This window comes from Haemaphysalis longicornis, unplaced genomic scaffold, assembly GCF_048455015.1.
Source record: "Haemaphysalis longicornis isolate Haplotype H1 unplaced genomic scaffold, Haemaphysalis longicornis Haplotype H1 scaffold_3, whole genome shotgun sequence".
NCBI lineage: Eukaryota > Metazoa > Arthropoda > Arachnida > Ixodida > Ixodidae > Haemaphysalis > Haemaphysalis longicornis.
Window position 1 is genome coordinate 36073424 of NW_027526335.1, and position 12515 is coordinate 36085938.

Here is a 12515-nt window from a genome sequence, read left to right on the forward strand (position 1 = left end):
TGTGTGGCCAGTGGGGCAGCACAGAGAACCCTGCTGCACCAGTAGGTCCCCTTGGTGACTACTCTGTGCCTTGCTGGCAACTACGCTGCTCAGCAGTGGAAAGAGTGGGACAAGGAACGGGGGGCGTTTGTTGTACATACCACGTCTTTATTCACACAGACATACCCACACCATGCACACACGTAGCTCCTCTATACAGACTGGCCATGTCCATCTAAAATGGACGGTGGAAGGGAGTTATGTACAAGTCTGTGCGTGGAAAGAGGAAGACAAGAACGTTCTCCTTATGTAAAACCCGACACACCCAGGTGTACAATACGCACGGCCCAGCCAGCAGTGCTGGACCAGCACAGCACAACAGCGGAGGCCGAGGGAGCTGTCCGCAGTATGCCGGGAGAGTTCCATTGTGTGCACAACAACCGAGCTGCAAGGGGGGAAAGGAAACACAAAAAGCGGCAGCACACCTGGGACGAGACGCTCAGACCAACAAGAGGCAGTGAAGAAGCCCCCCCTAGTGCAGCAACGCAAGCCCGGCAGCAGAGCTTTGGTCTGAGCAGACGTCCCAGTGCTAAATGGCCAGAGCGGCAGGTGGCCCACAGGATCGCTGCTGCACCAGGGCCTCGACCCTTGGTGGGCTCGAGGCAAGAGAGACGCACATTGCGCTGCTTCCAGCACTAAGACAGAGGAGCTGTGCGCGTCTCAACTTAAAAAAAGAACACCACCACGCTACTGGACCAGCGCACAATTTTCCGGCCATTTTTCTTTGCTCGGCAGCTAATGCGGCCACTGCTGCATGCCCCTGGTACAATTTTCTTCTCCGTACGTCGATTCAGGGGGGGGGCAGCAGCAGGGGGATGCAGGGTGGTTCCCCTGGCGCCTGTCATTCCGCGTGGGCCTTGGTGTCGCCGCCCGAGGAGGCTTCGCTGTCGACTTTCTTGCTGGCCGGCTCAGCGCCAGACTCCTCCTCGTCCGAGTAGTCGGTCGGCTCTTCACCCGGCTTCAACAGGCGCCCCACGTAGTGGTACTTCTCTGCGGGGGAAACCAGATGGCACACACAGTGAGCAGCACCCTGACACCACCCGCTAAACCACTTTATTTGAACAATGAATGCTGGACATTAACAAACTTCCCTTCTCTCAACACTTGTTGCAGCAGGCCGAGCCTGCCAGATCGAAGCTGAATTAAAGGGGTCCTGAAATACCTTCCGCCGATGCATGGATCTACATGTAACCAAATAAGACAATGTATTAGCAATCTCCTCCCGCAAGAATTTTGTTAAAGCGATGAGTATTAGCTGAGAAATCGTAAATCAAAAACCGCGCATTATCGTCGCGCCGCGTTTCCTCCTCTTTTCAACTGTTGACGACGCGCGAGCACTGCCTCCCATGATGCTGCGCTAGTCAGCGGTGACGTACTTCCGCATTACGCTCCTCCGACTGCCGTCTGCTACGGGCAAGTTTTGTTGACACCATGAATTCCGCACTCCGCTCAAGGATGGATAAGCGAACGAAAAATCTGGCCGCATGTGTGCGGTGGCCTGGCCTTGCCCTTTCGCGGTGTGCGTTGCTGCAGTGCAGCACGTGACTTTTAATCGGCGGCGAACTCGCAGCCGCTGGGGAGGATCTTGCGCTCGGTCCCTTTCATGCACCGCGCACTGTTTATCCAAAAAGTGCCGTATCAGATGTGGCCCCGCTGGTGCCGGGTCTTATTTTGCGGTGGTGGTAATTCCTGCCGGCGCCATGTGAAAAAGACATTTTAAGCCGATACAGAACCCGTGCACAAAACGCTTCAATCATGTGACCAGTTCAGCTTGGGGCGACGCGTGGTGGAGAGCGGCAACGTTGGCTAAACATGCTCCGGCGCGGCTCTGAGCTTTCTAGCGCTGGAGCGAGCGCCTTTCTTTGACGATCTCAAACATCGGTTGCCTTGGCAACAAGGCACAAACCGCCCCAGAGGTCAGTTACGGTTGCGTGATCCCGGTTCAGCTTGGGGCCCCACCTCGCGGCATATGGGCACTGCAGGCATACTACTCACTCTCATTTGGAAGTGCGAGATGCGTTTGGCATTGGTGTGTGTGTTGTGGACGCCTTTGTTTCGCGATGAAATGCGACGTTGTGCTTCTGCGGGTGGATAGTGCTTCCCATGGCCTGGATTATCTTTCTCGAGCGACGTACGACTCAACCTCGCATGGGGTATGTGCAGTGTGCGTGGCTAAAAGCCATCTCGGCTTGCGCGCCAGAGTTAAGTGACTTGCTGTTCGTTCCCTCAAACCGCGCGCGAGGTGAGTGCCGAATTTACGAGGGGCAGGAGGAGGCAGCCCATCGTCTGTCAATCGCGGTTCAGACTTGCAACGCATGTTGTGACGTTGTGTTCGTTCGAAACGCATCTCTGGATTGTTTTGAAGTGAAAAAAAATGTATCCGTCAAACCTGGGCATTCGGCTCAGGGCGTTCTCTGCGAATGCACGAAAGAAGTGCCACGGGGCTTCAACGCTTTCTTTATGGGACGTACTCCGGTAAGAGAATATCCATGTCGTGTTATGGCCGTGTTGCATTCAATACGAACGGTTAAGCGTTTGTTTACACTTGTTTCGTTTGTCGTAAAATGTCCAAGCACTCCGGCACTACACTGGCAGATCAGCCGGCGAGTCGACGCTGAGCAGACGACTCATCTCTTTGCCGGAAGTGCGTGAAAAAGCCGCCCAATAGCAGGATGTCTAGCTCATGACGAACATCGGGGAATCGATGATGTAGACATGTGAAGATGGCGGCGTCCAAAAAGACGAAGGAAAGGGTGAGAAAAAAGCGACAAACTTTGCAACAAAAGTGTGAGCTTTCCGCTGCGCGTAAAAGAGTAATACTTGGCCCAGATGACCTTGACGACCCAATCTAACGATTGCGCTACTTCATTTAGTGTGCTCAAAATGCCTTTCAGGGCCCCTTTAATTCGCCCCAATTTCTCTTGGACATTTTTCTAACCCCGCATGCGACACTGGCCCACCTTCCTGCCACAACACCAGCCCACGTGAACATGCAGCGGTCATTCAGCAGCCGCCTTTCGAGTGCCACACAAAGGAGGGAGGCCCCTGCACAGTAGCCACTTCGCTCGACTCCTGTTGCTGTCATTCCCAAGGCCTTTACAGCCTCCGATGGACACACACACCGCAGCAAATCTCAAGGAAAATTCTAGGGCCCAACTCTTGGCTTCACCATGTCTTTTGTGTAGGGGAAATGTACGCTATCCGTGACAGCTCCGGATCACCAAGCTATTTGGTATCACACACAAAGGTATAGAAACACTTGATAGATAGAATTAGCACCTTCAGTAACAAGAAAAAAGGTAAATAGTTTGCACTGCCGTGGAAAGGAAAGGTACGGCCATGGAGGCTCCTGTGCACATGGGCTGCAGCATAAAACATGCTGCGCAGCTTGTTCCGTGTTGTCAGGGGGTCATTTACCAGACCTCCCTCCCTTGTGGGGCCTCCTTGCACACAGGGCCACAAGGGAAGACGCGGGGCACAGAGGGCAAGTCGACCCCTTTCCCCTGCACAGACTTTGCACTGCCAGGAACATGGCTGCAAGCCAGTAAGTACTCAACGACACACAGGCCCTGTCACGCCATCCATCTCAATGATAACAAAAAATCGTAGAGGCATTTCGCATCAACCAAATGAGGGGTGCGCGTATCAGTAAGCCCTCCTCAGCCCAGAGTACAGCAAGAACTGGCTTGATCGAAAAGTCACTATGGCAATAAAAAAAAGGAGAAAGGAATGTGTTGCCCATTAGATCATGCCTTTCATGTGTTAAATTTTTTTCTTGCCTGTTTCCTTCTTGCTCTTCATGTGCAGAGTGCTGTTCACCGAATGTATAAACAGTCCCACGTGATGAATAAATGTTGAGTTGAGAGTTAGTGCTCGTCCTGCTCATCTTCCTTTGCGCTGAATTTACACTATGATTGCACACGGGCGGGTCTCGTGGTGAGGGAAATTACAAAGGGCTGCTTGGCAATTGGAGGCAACGACGCACTACTGGTACAGCCCCTGGCTAGTCTGCCATGCTAGTCTCCAGTGAGATCCTGTTGGCAATGGACGCCTCAGGCAGATGGCACGATGATCATGACGATTACAGGCCCTCCCTTTGTATCAGGACATTGACTGTCAGCAACCGACTTGCCCGTTTTATTCCACTTATTTGCCCCTACTCTTAACTAGCCTAATAGATTTGCCTCCGCCCTATCTCTCCCCCCCCTCCAGTTTTGAACTCCCATATCACTCCATCCCCCCCCCTTTTTTTTTCGGCACTCGCACACTTGTCCCTTCCCCTGTTCTGTTCTAACCGGTCGACTGCAGCACCCTCTCAGTAATCTGGCCCTTTTTGCTACTGAGAAATTTTTTCTAAACCTATAAATAGTTGTTTTGATACATTCTCCTCGCAATGCTATTTTTTTTTGCGACATTTTTTCGGTCTGAATAAATTTATTTTTGAATTTTAAACTGTGGGCAGTTTTGTCGACGCCTCTGATTGTCTGCTCAACGCAGAGTGCAGATGAACACGGCTAAAAGCGGTGTGCTGGCAGATGACGCTTATTTTACACCATTTCTTGCCAGAAAAAATAATTTGGGCGAGGAAAAGTAAGCAAAAACTTATTTACTTCCTCAATAAAAATTTGTTAGAACAGCAACTTCACTTTTCAAAAATGCTTCAACAGAAAACGCAGCGAGCGCGCTGCATGGCACACTGAGAGGGTGCCACGGTCGACTGGCGTGCTGTTTTTCACGCGCTTTCACAACTGCAGTGACACACAGCTGTAATGCGAAAATGGCCCAGATGGCAGACTAGCCAAAGACACCGTTGGTTTATTTTCACAATCCCCTGAAAGTGATCCCGCATGATCCGCCTGTTTTTTCTGCACGGCTTGAACTACGCAGACTGTGCCTGCGGCCCCATAATACCCGCACCAACTGTGAAGTACTTAGGCAGATATTGGCACTGTGACCTGGCCTAGAACAGCCATGCCCCATTTGTTTGTGTACAGCTTCGAAACATGTGGTGCTTGTCATACTCTCTCAAATCCCTCTGTGCAGTATATGCATGCGAACAAACTCTTCTCGCATTGGCTTACAGTGTTGTGCAATTACGGCATACGTTGTTATTTTTGAGCATCGTTTTGGGAAAACAAGGAATTGACTCCCTTCTCAAATCTACACTAAAATAAATACGGCATGCAACGTGACATGAGTATGAGCATTTTTCACTTTTCCTGTATGCCCAATTTTTTCCCACTTTTTCAAGGCAGACCGCTGTGCTTAAATGTTTGGGCAAAGGGGTTCTTTAAAACCTGCGTTTCTGTGTGCAAACTTCACCCATGGTTCCTCTTTAATTTACCTCAGGTGCGTACTAAATATGGCGAACGTTTTGGTATTTACCACGTCTCCTCCTTCCTAAATACTTTACGGGATGAAGTAGTCTTTTCACCTGCTTCCGTATCATTATTGTCCTCATCCTCAGTCTTTACGAATTTAGATTGTTAAGCTCATTTCATGCTGCTGTGAAGAACTGTAACTCATTTTTTGGTGACAAGCGGAACTCGGCAAAAAATGTGGCGCACCGAACGAGTTTTCCATTGTTACGGTACATGCCAACACCCCACAGCAATCACAGTCACCAACGTACAACCTCCTGGTGTTGCTAAATAGATACAACACTATTCCCGTTGATACATACATACAGCCTTCCTTAGAAAAAGTTGAAAACACTCTTTATTTCGTAATGAAAATATGACTTTCTATGCAACTCCTTATTCTTTTTTTACAATTTAGCAATTTGTGACCCTTTTAGCAATTTGTGTAACAAGTGACCCTTTTATCACTTCTTCATATATATTTTATGCATACAGCCTTCCTTGAAAACGAATTTGAAAATCCCCTTTACTTGTTGAAAGAAATAGATTGCATATAGTTTTTCGCTTCCAATATTGTAGCAATTGTCTAATTGTTACCTTTCATCAGCATTTCCACTTTCTCCAAAGTTGGTAAAGCTGCAATTGGAGTTCTGCTTTTTTACCCCTTCGGTTGCTTCACAAGATGTGTAAATCTAATATCGCACGCGGTCATGATCTTGCTGACGTCAGAAACCGGGCCAGCCGCCTCGTTAAGCCGCTTTTAACAGTGGCTTTTTGCGGTAGTGCCCTTCTTTTATACAAAAAAATGAAAATAAATGATTTGAATTACTTCTAAGCAAACAATGCACCATTAATTGCCAAACAACAGCCAAGAGAGCTACTAAACATATCTCTCAGAACAAAGTGTTACTCTGCATTTAACGCCGTTTTAACAGCAGGTCACTGGATAGCAGCCCCCTCGGGCGAGTTGTTGAAAATGAGAGCGCTCTGTCTTAAACAGGATGAACGCCCCAAGGCCTGCACAATGCCAGTGGAGGTTTGTCGGCTGCCCGGGCAGGACACCTGGCAGTCTGCACAGCTGGCCTGGCAGCTGCGGCGGCCAGCATTGTAACAATGCTTCGGAAAGGGAGGGGGCCTGCATCGCAGCTGAGAGCTTTGCGCGCCAATCCACACAGCCCGATACATAAGCAGGCCGCCAATCCGGTTACAGCTCAAGCGCACAGAGAGCATGCATCCCCTCTACGCATCTCAAAACATCGTTGCCTCATTTTCTCCATGCACACAAACGATCTTCCTTCTGCCAAATTTCGGATATCAACCTTCCTGGAGTTTACCCCGATATGATAATTGGCTAAATGTGGAGCTTGGCACCCACAAATCCCCACCCAAACAGTAGGCGAACATTCTCTAGCTCCGACGCTACCAGTGTTGGCACACTAGCAGTACTGCACGTGGCTCCTCAGCATAGATCAAAGCCCCCAATGAATGCGGAACAGAGTGTGTTTCCAAAAGAAAGACATCAACACTGGCAGTTGTAAGGGCTGCTCTTCATTTCACGATTGAATATCATGCCTGGGGACTGCCTTGCCAAGCCCAACCAAAGCTATCCAAATCCACCGCAGTCAGTGTGTGCACCGAAACAACGAAATCCACAAAGTGTGCGCGAGCCATCACGTTGTGCTTCAATGGCTGTCTGGTCACTGAGGAATAGAAGAAGGCAACACTACGTCAGGTGCAGCTACCAGCGCCAGCCACACTCTACGCAGCACAAAATTACTTCCTTTCCCGTGAGAGGGCAGTAGTGCTCTGACATTTCTAACTAGATGGACGAGCACATGTCCAAGTGGCAGGACCCTCACAGGCAGTTCTGTTTCCCTTGTGGCCTAAACAGGGGGCCCGGAGGAGTGCTGCGGCGTGTGAGTGGTGCAGCTGCCCTCGATTTGCCGTCGTGTGAGCAGCAACAGCTAGCTCGGTCTCGTGTGCGACATGGAGCAAGGCTTACGTCGTGTCACTTTCCTGGCCATCAATGATGACTTATCTAGAGGGACTACAATTTTTCTGCATTTCCCATGGGACTCCAGGTCAGAAAGAAAAGGTCTGCAACTGCACACGACTACGTCTACACCCATTTGCATTGTCGTACATATTTTCCCGTTTTGTTGGTTTGTCACTTTCTAACTCAGCACCGTTTACTTTTTTTCTCAATTTATCTTTAGAACTTCGTTTCTAGCCCGTTACCACGTGTCGTCATTACATTTTGTTTTTGTTTGTGCCGAAGTGCTTCATGTTCATTCACCTCCAGTGTCTTTGCCAAACAGTCAATACAGCAGTGTATTGTCCTATTAGCGGTGCCCAAGCAAAGTGAAAAATTTCTCTGCCATGCAGACCATGAGTGCCAACCAAAGTCGCACTTTGAGAGCGCTGCCAGTTGAGAAACAAGCCTATTCCAATGAGAGGTGTTCTGTGAACACCTTGGTGCAAGAGGAGTTTGCTTGTTGGGCGCACCGGGGCACAGGCATGACAGTCGCCATGCACTGGATGCTTGGCTGACTCCCGTGAACTGCCACTGTATCCATAACCCCAAGCGGAGCCCACCCGGCCCACTTGCCTGTGAACTGCATCTCCCACTCGCGCACGCTCTCCATCTCCATGGGGTTCAGGTCGGACAGGTCGTCGTAGCCGTCCTTGGGCCGCTCCACCGAGAAGGTCGCCAGGCCACGGGACGCGTCATGCCCCGCAAACGCATGGTACGGTCCACCTGCATGGGCACCCAACCATCTCAAACATCACTCTCAAGGCTCTTGCAACCGTTCCGAGAATGTTTTTAGGAGCACTTCGTGCCAGCTACTGGTGTGGCCCCAAGACCACAACTGGAGAATGCATGGCCCCAAGACCACAACTGGAGAATGCATGCACTCTGTCCACTGAGTTCAAGCTCACTTTAACACAAATGCGCGAGTGGCCCATCTCGTGGTGAACAGGCACGGTGCTGAGTGCGGGCACGGCATGCATCTGTGCTTTGCCGCGGCCTTAAACAATCATTTATCAAGCACTGCATAGTAAACTTATTTCACTGACAAGCACACGCTTGTCGTGTACGAATCCTTCTGCTCTCATACGATCAGATTAGTCAAGGTTGATTCGGCAGTGGGCTGCTACTCGCTCGCAGATTGCTCGTTGAAACATATTTATTGGACGTCGTCTGCACAACTCTGACCCTGAACTTTTAGATACTATACTTTGTTTCGTGAAGTCATGAAAATAGTTTGTAGTACATCCACGAAACTTGCTCCCATGGCGGCAAATGAACAACTTTAATCAAACCACGAAGAAAACACACAAATTTGATTTATTTGAAAGACTGGCGAGCTCATACCTCATGACAATTTTGTTCAATGGAGAACACTGCTGATATCACGCAATAGTGCTTAAGGAAATGAAGACCAAATTGCCCGCTTACTGCACGATAATATGATGCAGGAAGGGTCCTGTGTGCTGCACCCGAGAGGCAGCCAAAAACCTGTAGTCAGGACACTGGTTCAATGCTATCGTGAAGAATGGAAAAAGTGGATGACATAAGGGCACCCCAACTGTTAGTATCTTTGAAAATAGCAGACACCACTTGTTCACAACTCTTTTGACTTCAAAAGCCTTCGCGCTGTTTTCGGAGCCATCCAAGAGATTGTGCAGCATCTCTGTAGCTTGCAAAGCAGCTTGCAGCATTTGCCCCAGATTCATGCTTGCAGTGTAGCTATTTGGTAACTGTTTTACTGTCACAAAATAATGCTATCATTCATTTCAAACCCTGTGAGCTTTAGCTACAGGCTCACAAAGCTATTTTAATATTCAGATTTGGTCCGGATCAGCCCATCAAATAAACTACACACGGCATCAGAAGTCAATAGAGGGATTGTAGCCAGTGAGGCACCACTCCCCTTCTCGTGCTTTTCTTGTGCTGTAGGCAGGCAAGCCTCTGGGACGCTTTGTGCACAAGACTGGCAGCAGCGTGGCATTTCAAAATTGCCAAGCAAATTGATACAGCTGAATCAGAACAGGCTCTTGCAGTGTTGTGCATATTGGGTGCATCAATTCTTGCAATGGATCCATTCAGCGGGCATGGTCTTTGAGAAGGACTTTTGCTTCACGACAACTGCCCTTAATGCCAAGAGAACGACTGGCCAAGAAGTCAATGCGAGCTTTGTTAACTTGCCCGGAGTATGCTGTTTGTGGCTGAAGAAGACAGCAACGTTTACTCTTGTAGAGGAACTTCTAAGCAAACGTGCTTAGCCAACGACACTCCCTCCATGTGGAGATGAGCGGAAGAAAATGTGCCACATGTGCAAAGTTCGACATTGTGGCTGGTGACGCTCGTCCCATTCCACATCCCACTGGCTGGGCCCCGCTTGAAGATCCTTCTCTCTTGCGCGAGGATCGGAAAGGACGAGACAGGCGGAGGGGGATGCGCCTGGGACAACCTTGACAAGGCAGAAACGGTAAGCACGTAATCAGCCAAGCGAGGCATCACAACTGCTTCATGCTGCCACATAGATTTCCGCCACTGTGACTGCAGATGACGCAGAATATTTGTGCATGTCAGGACCACTGGAAACGGCCAATGGATTCACTCGCCACAGCAAGAGAATGTCAGCCGGCATGGGCCCACGTGCCGGCCACCCAAGGTGCTGCGGCCTCTGCCACCCCGTCGGGAGGGGCTTGGCTTTGGCTCGGCTCTGCTGCTATGCTTCTAGCTGGTAAAATAAATGGTGCAGCAGCACATCCTGACAATGCTCTACTGTGTATGGCATTGCTTAGAGAGCGAACATGCGATGGCCACAGTTGTTCCAGTAAAACAGCTGTGCTCAGAGAGAGCACCGACATGCCTTGAAACACAGCTGCTTGTGTCGCCGGTACGCGGAGCATTCACACACCACTAAGAGAGTGTCCGATGGCACCAGCTGTTTCGCTTGCAGTTGAAATTGACACAGCTTGCTGAATAGGTCAGCATCGTCCGCTTTGCCCACTGTGGAGACTGACAGACATGTACAGTAAATTCACTATAAAGGTGTTCACAGAAGGCCAGCTGTTTCTAATGGTCCGAGCGCATGCTTCACTCACCACCCAGTAGCACTGAGTGGTTATTTCATCAGGCACCCCAGCAGTCTCCCATACACCACGCATTCATCTTGGAACAAGAACAGTGTGCTTGGGAAAAATTAGAGAGGACACACCATCGGTGCTAATAAGATGACCCTTCTTCCCAGCAGAAAAAATGCTGCACCTGCTCTTGGTCCCACTGATGTGAAACAGAATGCGGGCACTTCAAGCCACAAGAGAAGAACACACTGCCTTGCCCTGGCCACATAGATTGTACAAAACTTTCATTTGTGCAAAAACACCAGGTTGCATATAGCCTGCACCAAAAGCAACAAACCTGCGTGAACGTGTTTCATTTGTGGGCATCAGTGCTTTCCGTTAACGCCTACTTTGAACTTTAAGTGCACATTTGCACAACTTTGCTGCCGTTAATTGTATTTACGGTGCAAATTATAGGGCAGAACGCCCCCACAGCTGCCTTGTTCTAGCACTTTCATTGTGGTTGTCGAATGTAAAAAAGAAGGCTCAACAAGAATTTAAAGGACGTAGGCTATCTTTTGATGAGTTTAACTCCATTGCGGCACTAAAGTCCAGTCCAGCCTAGGGCTCGCATATTCTAGCTACATGCCTAGGTTTCACTATTTTTTACAGAAATCCTGTCTTTTGTTTGCCTGCCCAGACCATAACATGCTGGCATTTTTCAGCACTGTACTTGGGGTTAGGCTTTTTTTTTTTTTTTTCAATCTGAACGCTGCTGTTTGGTTAAAACCAATATCAGCCCCTGGCTAAAAGTAGTAGTAAACGTTGACCTAAAAAACGCCAGAACTGCTGCTGCCCTCAAGTTGTCTTATCGCGTCCATGTTAAGCACTTTCAGTAGCCCCCCTCCCCAAGACAAGGAGGCTCGTGCTGCGATGTGTGTGCCACCAGCAGCGACTGCAACGTAGTTTTAGTTTGTTCCGGGCACTGTCACATTCTAGCATAACGAGTAGTTCCCATTACTTTTAGAGGTGTAGGCAACACCATACAATTGTGTGACAAGAGGCTTCTTCAACCGTACTAGCATGGTTCGTACAATGACCGGAGGAGATAACGCGTCGCAGAACCTCAAGGCCGACACCGGGCATCGAAACATCGCGTTGCGGCACGTTTTCCGAAGCTGCGCAGAGACGCCTTGCCGGCCCCATGGACCGAGTCTGGCAGCGTCCACTCGCGCCAGGCGACGCGCAAACTGGCACGCCCAGCAGCACGCTGATAGCCGTGGCGAGACTGCCGGCAACGCAGCCCAGAGCGAACGCGACCGCCAGACACACATGACCACCGTGAAATGACATATCGTTTACCCCCTCCCGCTCGTATTTTATTTAAAAGAAGAAAAGACGTCTATTGTCGCGAGCTTCTTCCGAGCGCTTCCTCGTAAAGACAATAGCAGACTTTCAGGGACAGGGGCGGCGTTCTTACGCAAAATCGGCCGCACAAGCATCGCTGCCGCGTTCTCGCGCACGCTTTCGCGCACTTTACGATTAGCTGAAGCAGCAGCAAGCAGCAGCAGCCGCGTCGCGTCGTCCGGCACATGCAGCAGCAGCAGCAGCCTTGAACTGGTGCGCAGCTATCAGAACGCGGCGTCGCTCACCTGGCCCGTAAAAATTGCGTCCTCTGGTGACGTCGAAGACTTTCCCGTTGACGGCAACGAGGACTCGGCCATCTTCTCCCGTGCCGTCGTACTTGCGGATCTCCTCGGGAGTCATGTCTCGCTTCTTCATAGGAGGAAGCTCGGGCTCGCGTTTGACTTGGGCGCTCCTGCTGTGCTGGCGGCTGAAGAATATCTTGTATATCAGGTATACGCACACAGAAGAAAGGACTACATTCAGGGGACTGAGAAAGACCTCGGACAGGAGGCCGCCCCACGACATCTCGTCTGTTGAAGAAGCGTCGGGCGCCTCCGCTGCCTTGTGTTCCGCCATGATTGCTGCTGCTGCTTCGGCTGCTGCTGCCGCTGCCGCCGCCGCCGACGCTGCGCCTGC

General features: G+C 50.2%; 1 protein-coding gene across 1 annotated transcript; it reads right to left on the reverse strand.

The window, feature by feature from the left end:
- Window positions 1-126: 126 nt before the first annotated feature.
- LOC144174289 (membrane-associated progesterone receptor component 1-like) lies at window positions 127-12515 on the reverse strand. Its single transcript, XM_077702906.1, has 3 exons — window positions 12125-12515; window positions 8008-8157; window positions 127-1029 (listed from the first exon to the last, which is right to left on the reverse strand). Exons 1-3 carry the CDS (start codon window positions 12453-12455, stop codon window positions 881-883), a joined length of 630 nt encoding a protein of 209 aa, XP_077559032.1. The 5' UTR covers window positions 12456-12515; the 3' UTR covers window positions 127-880.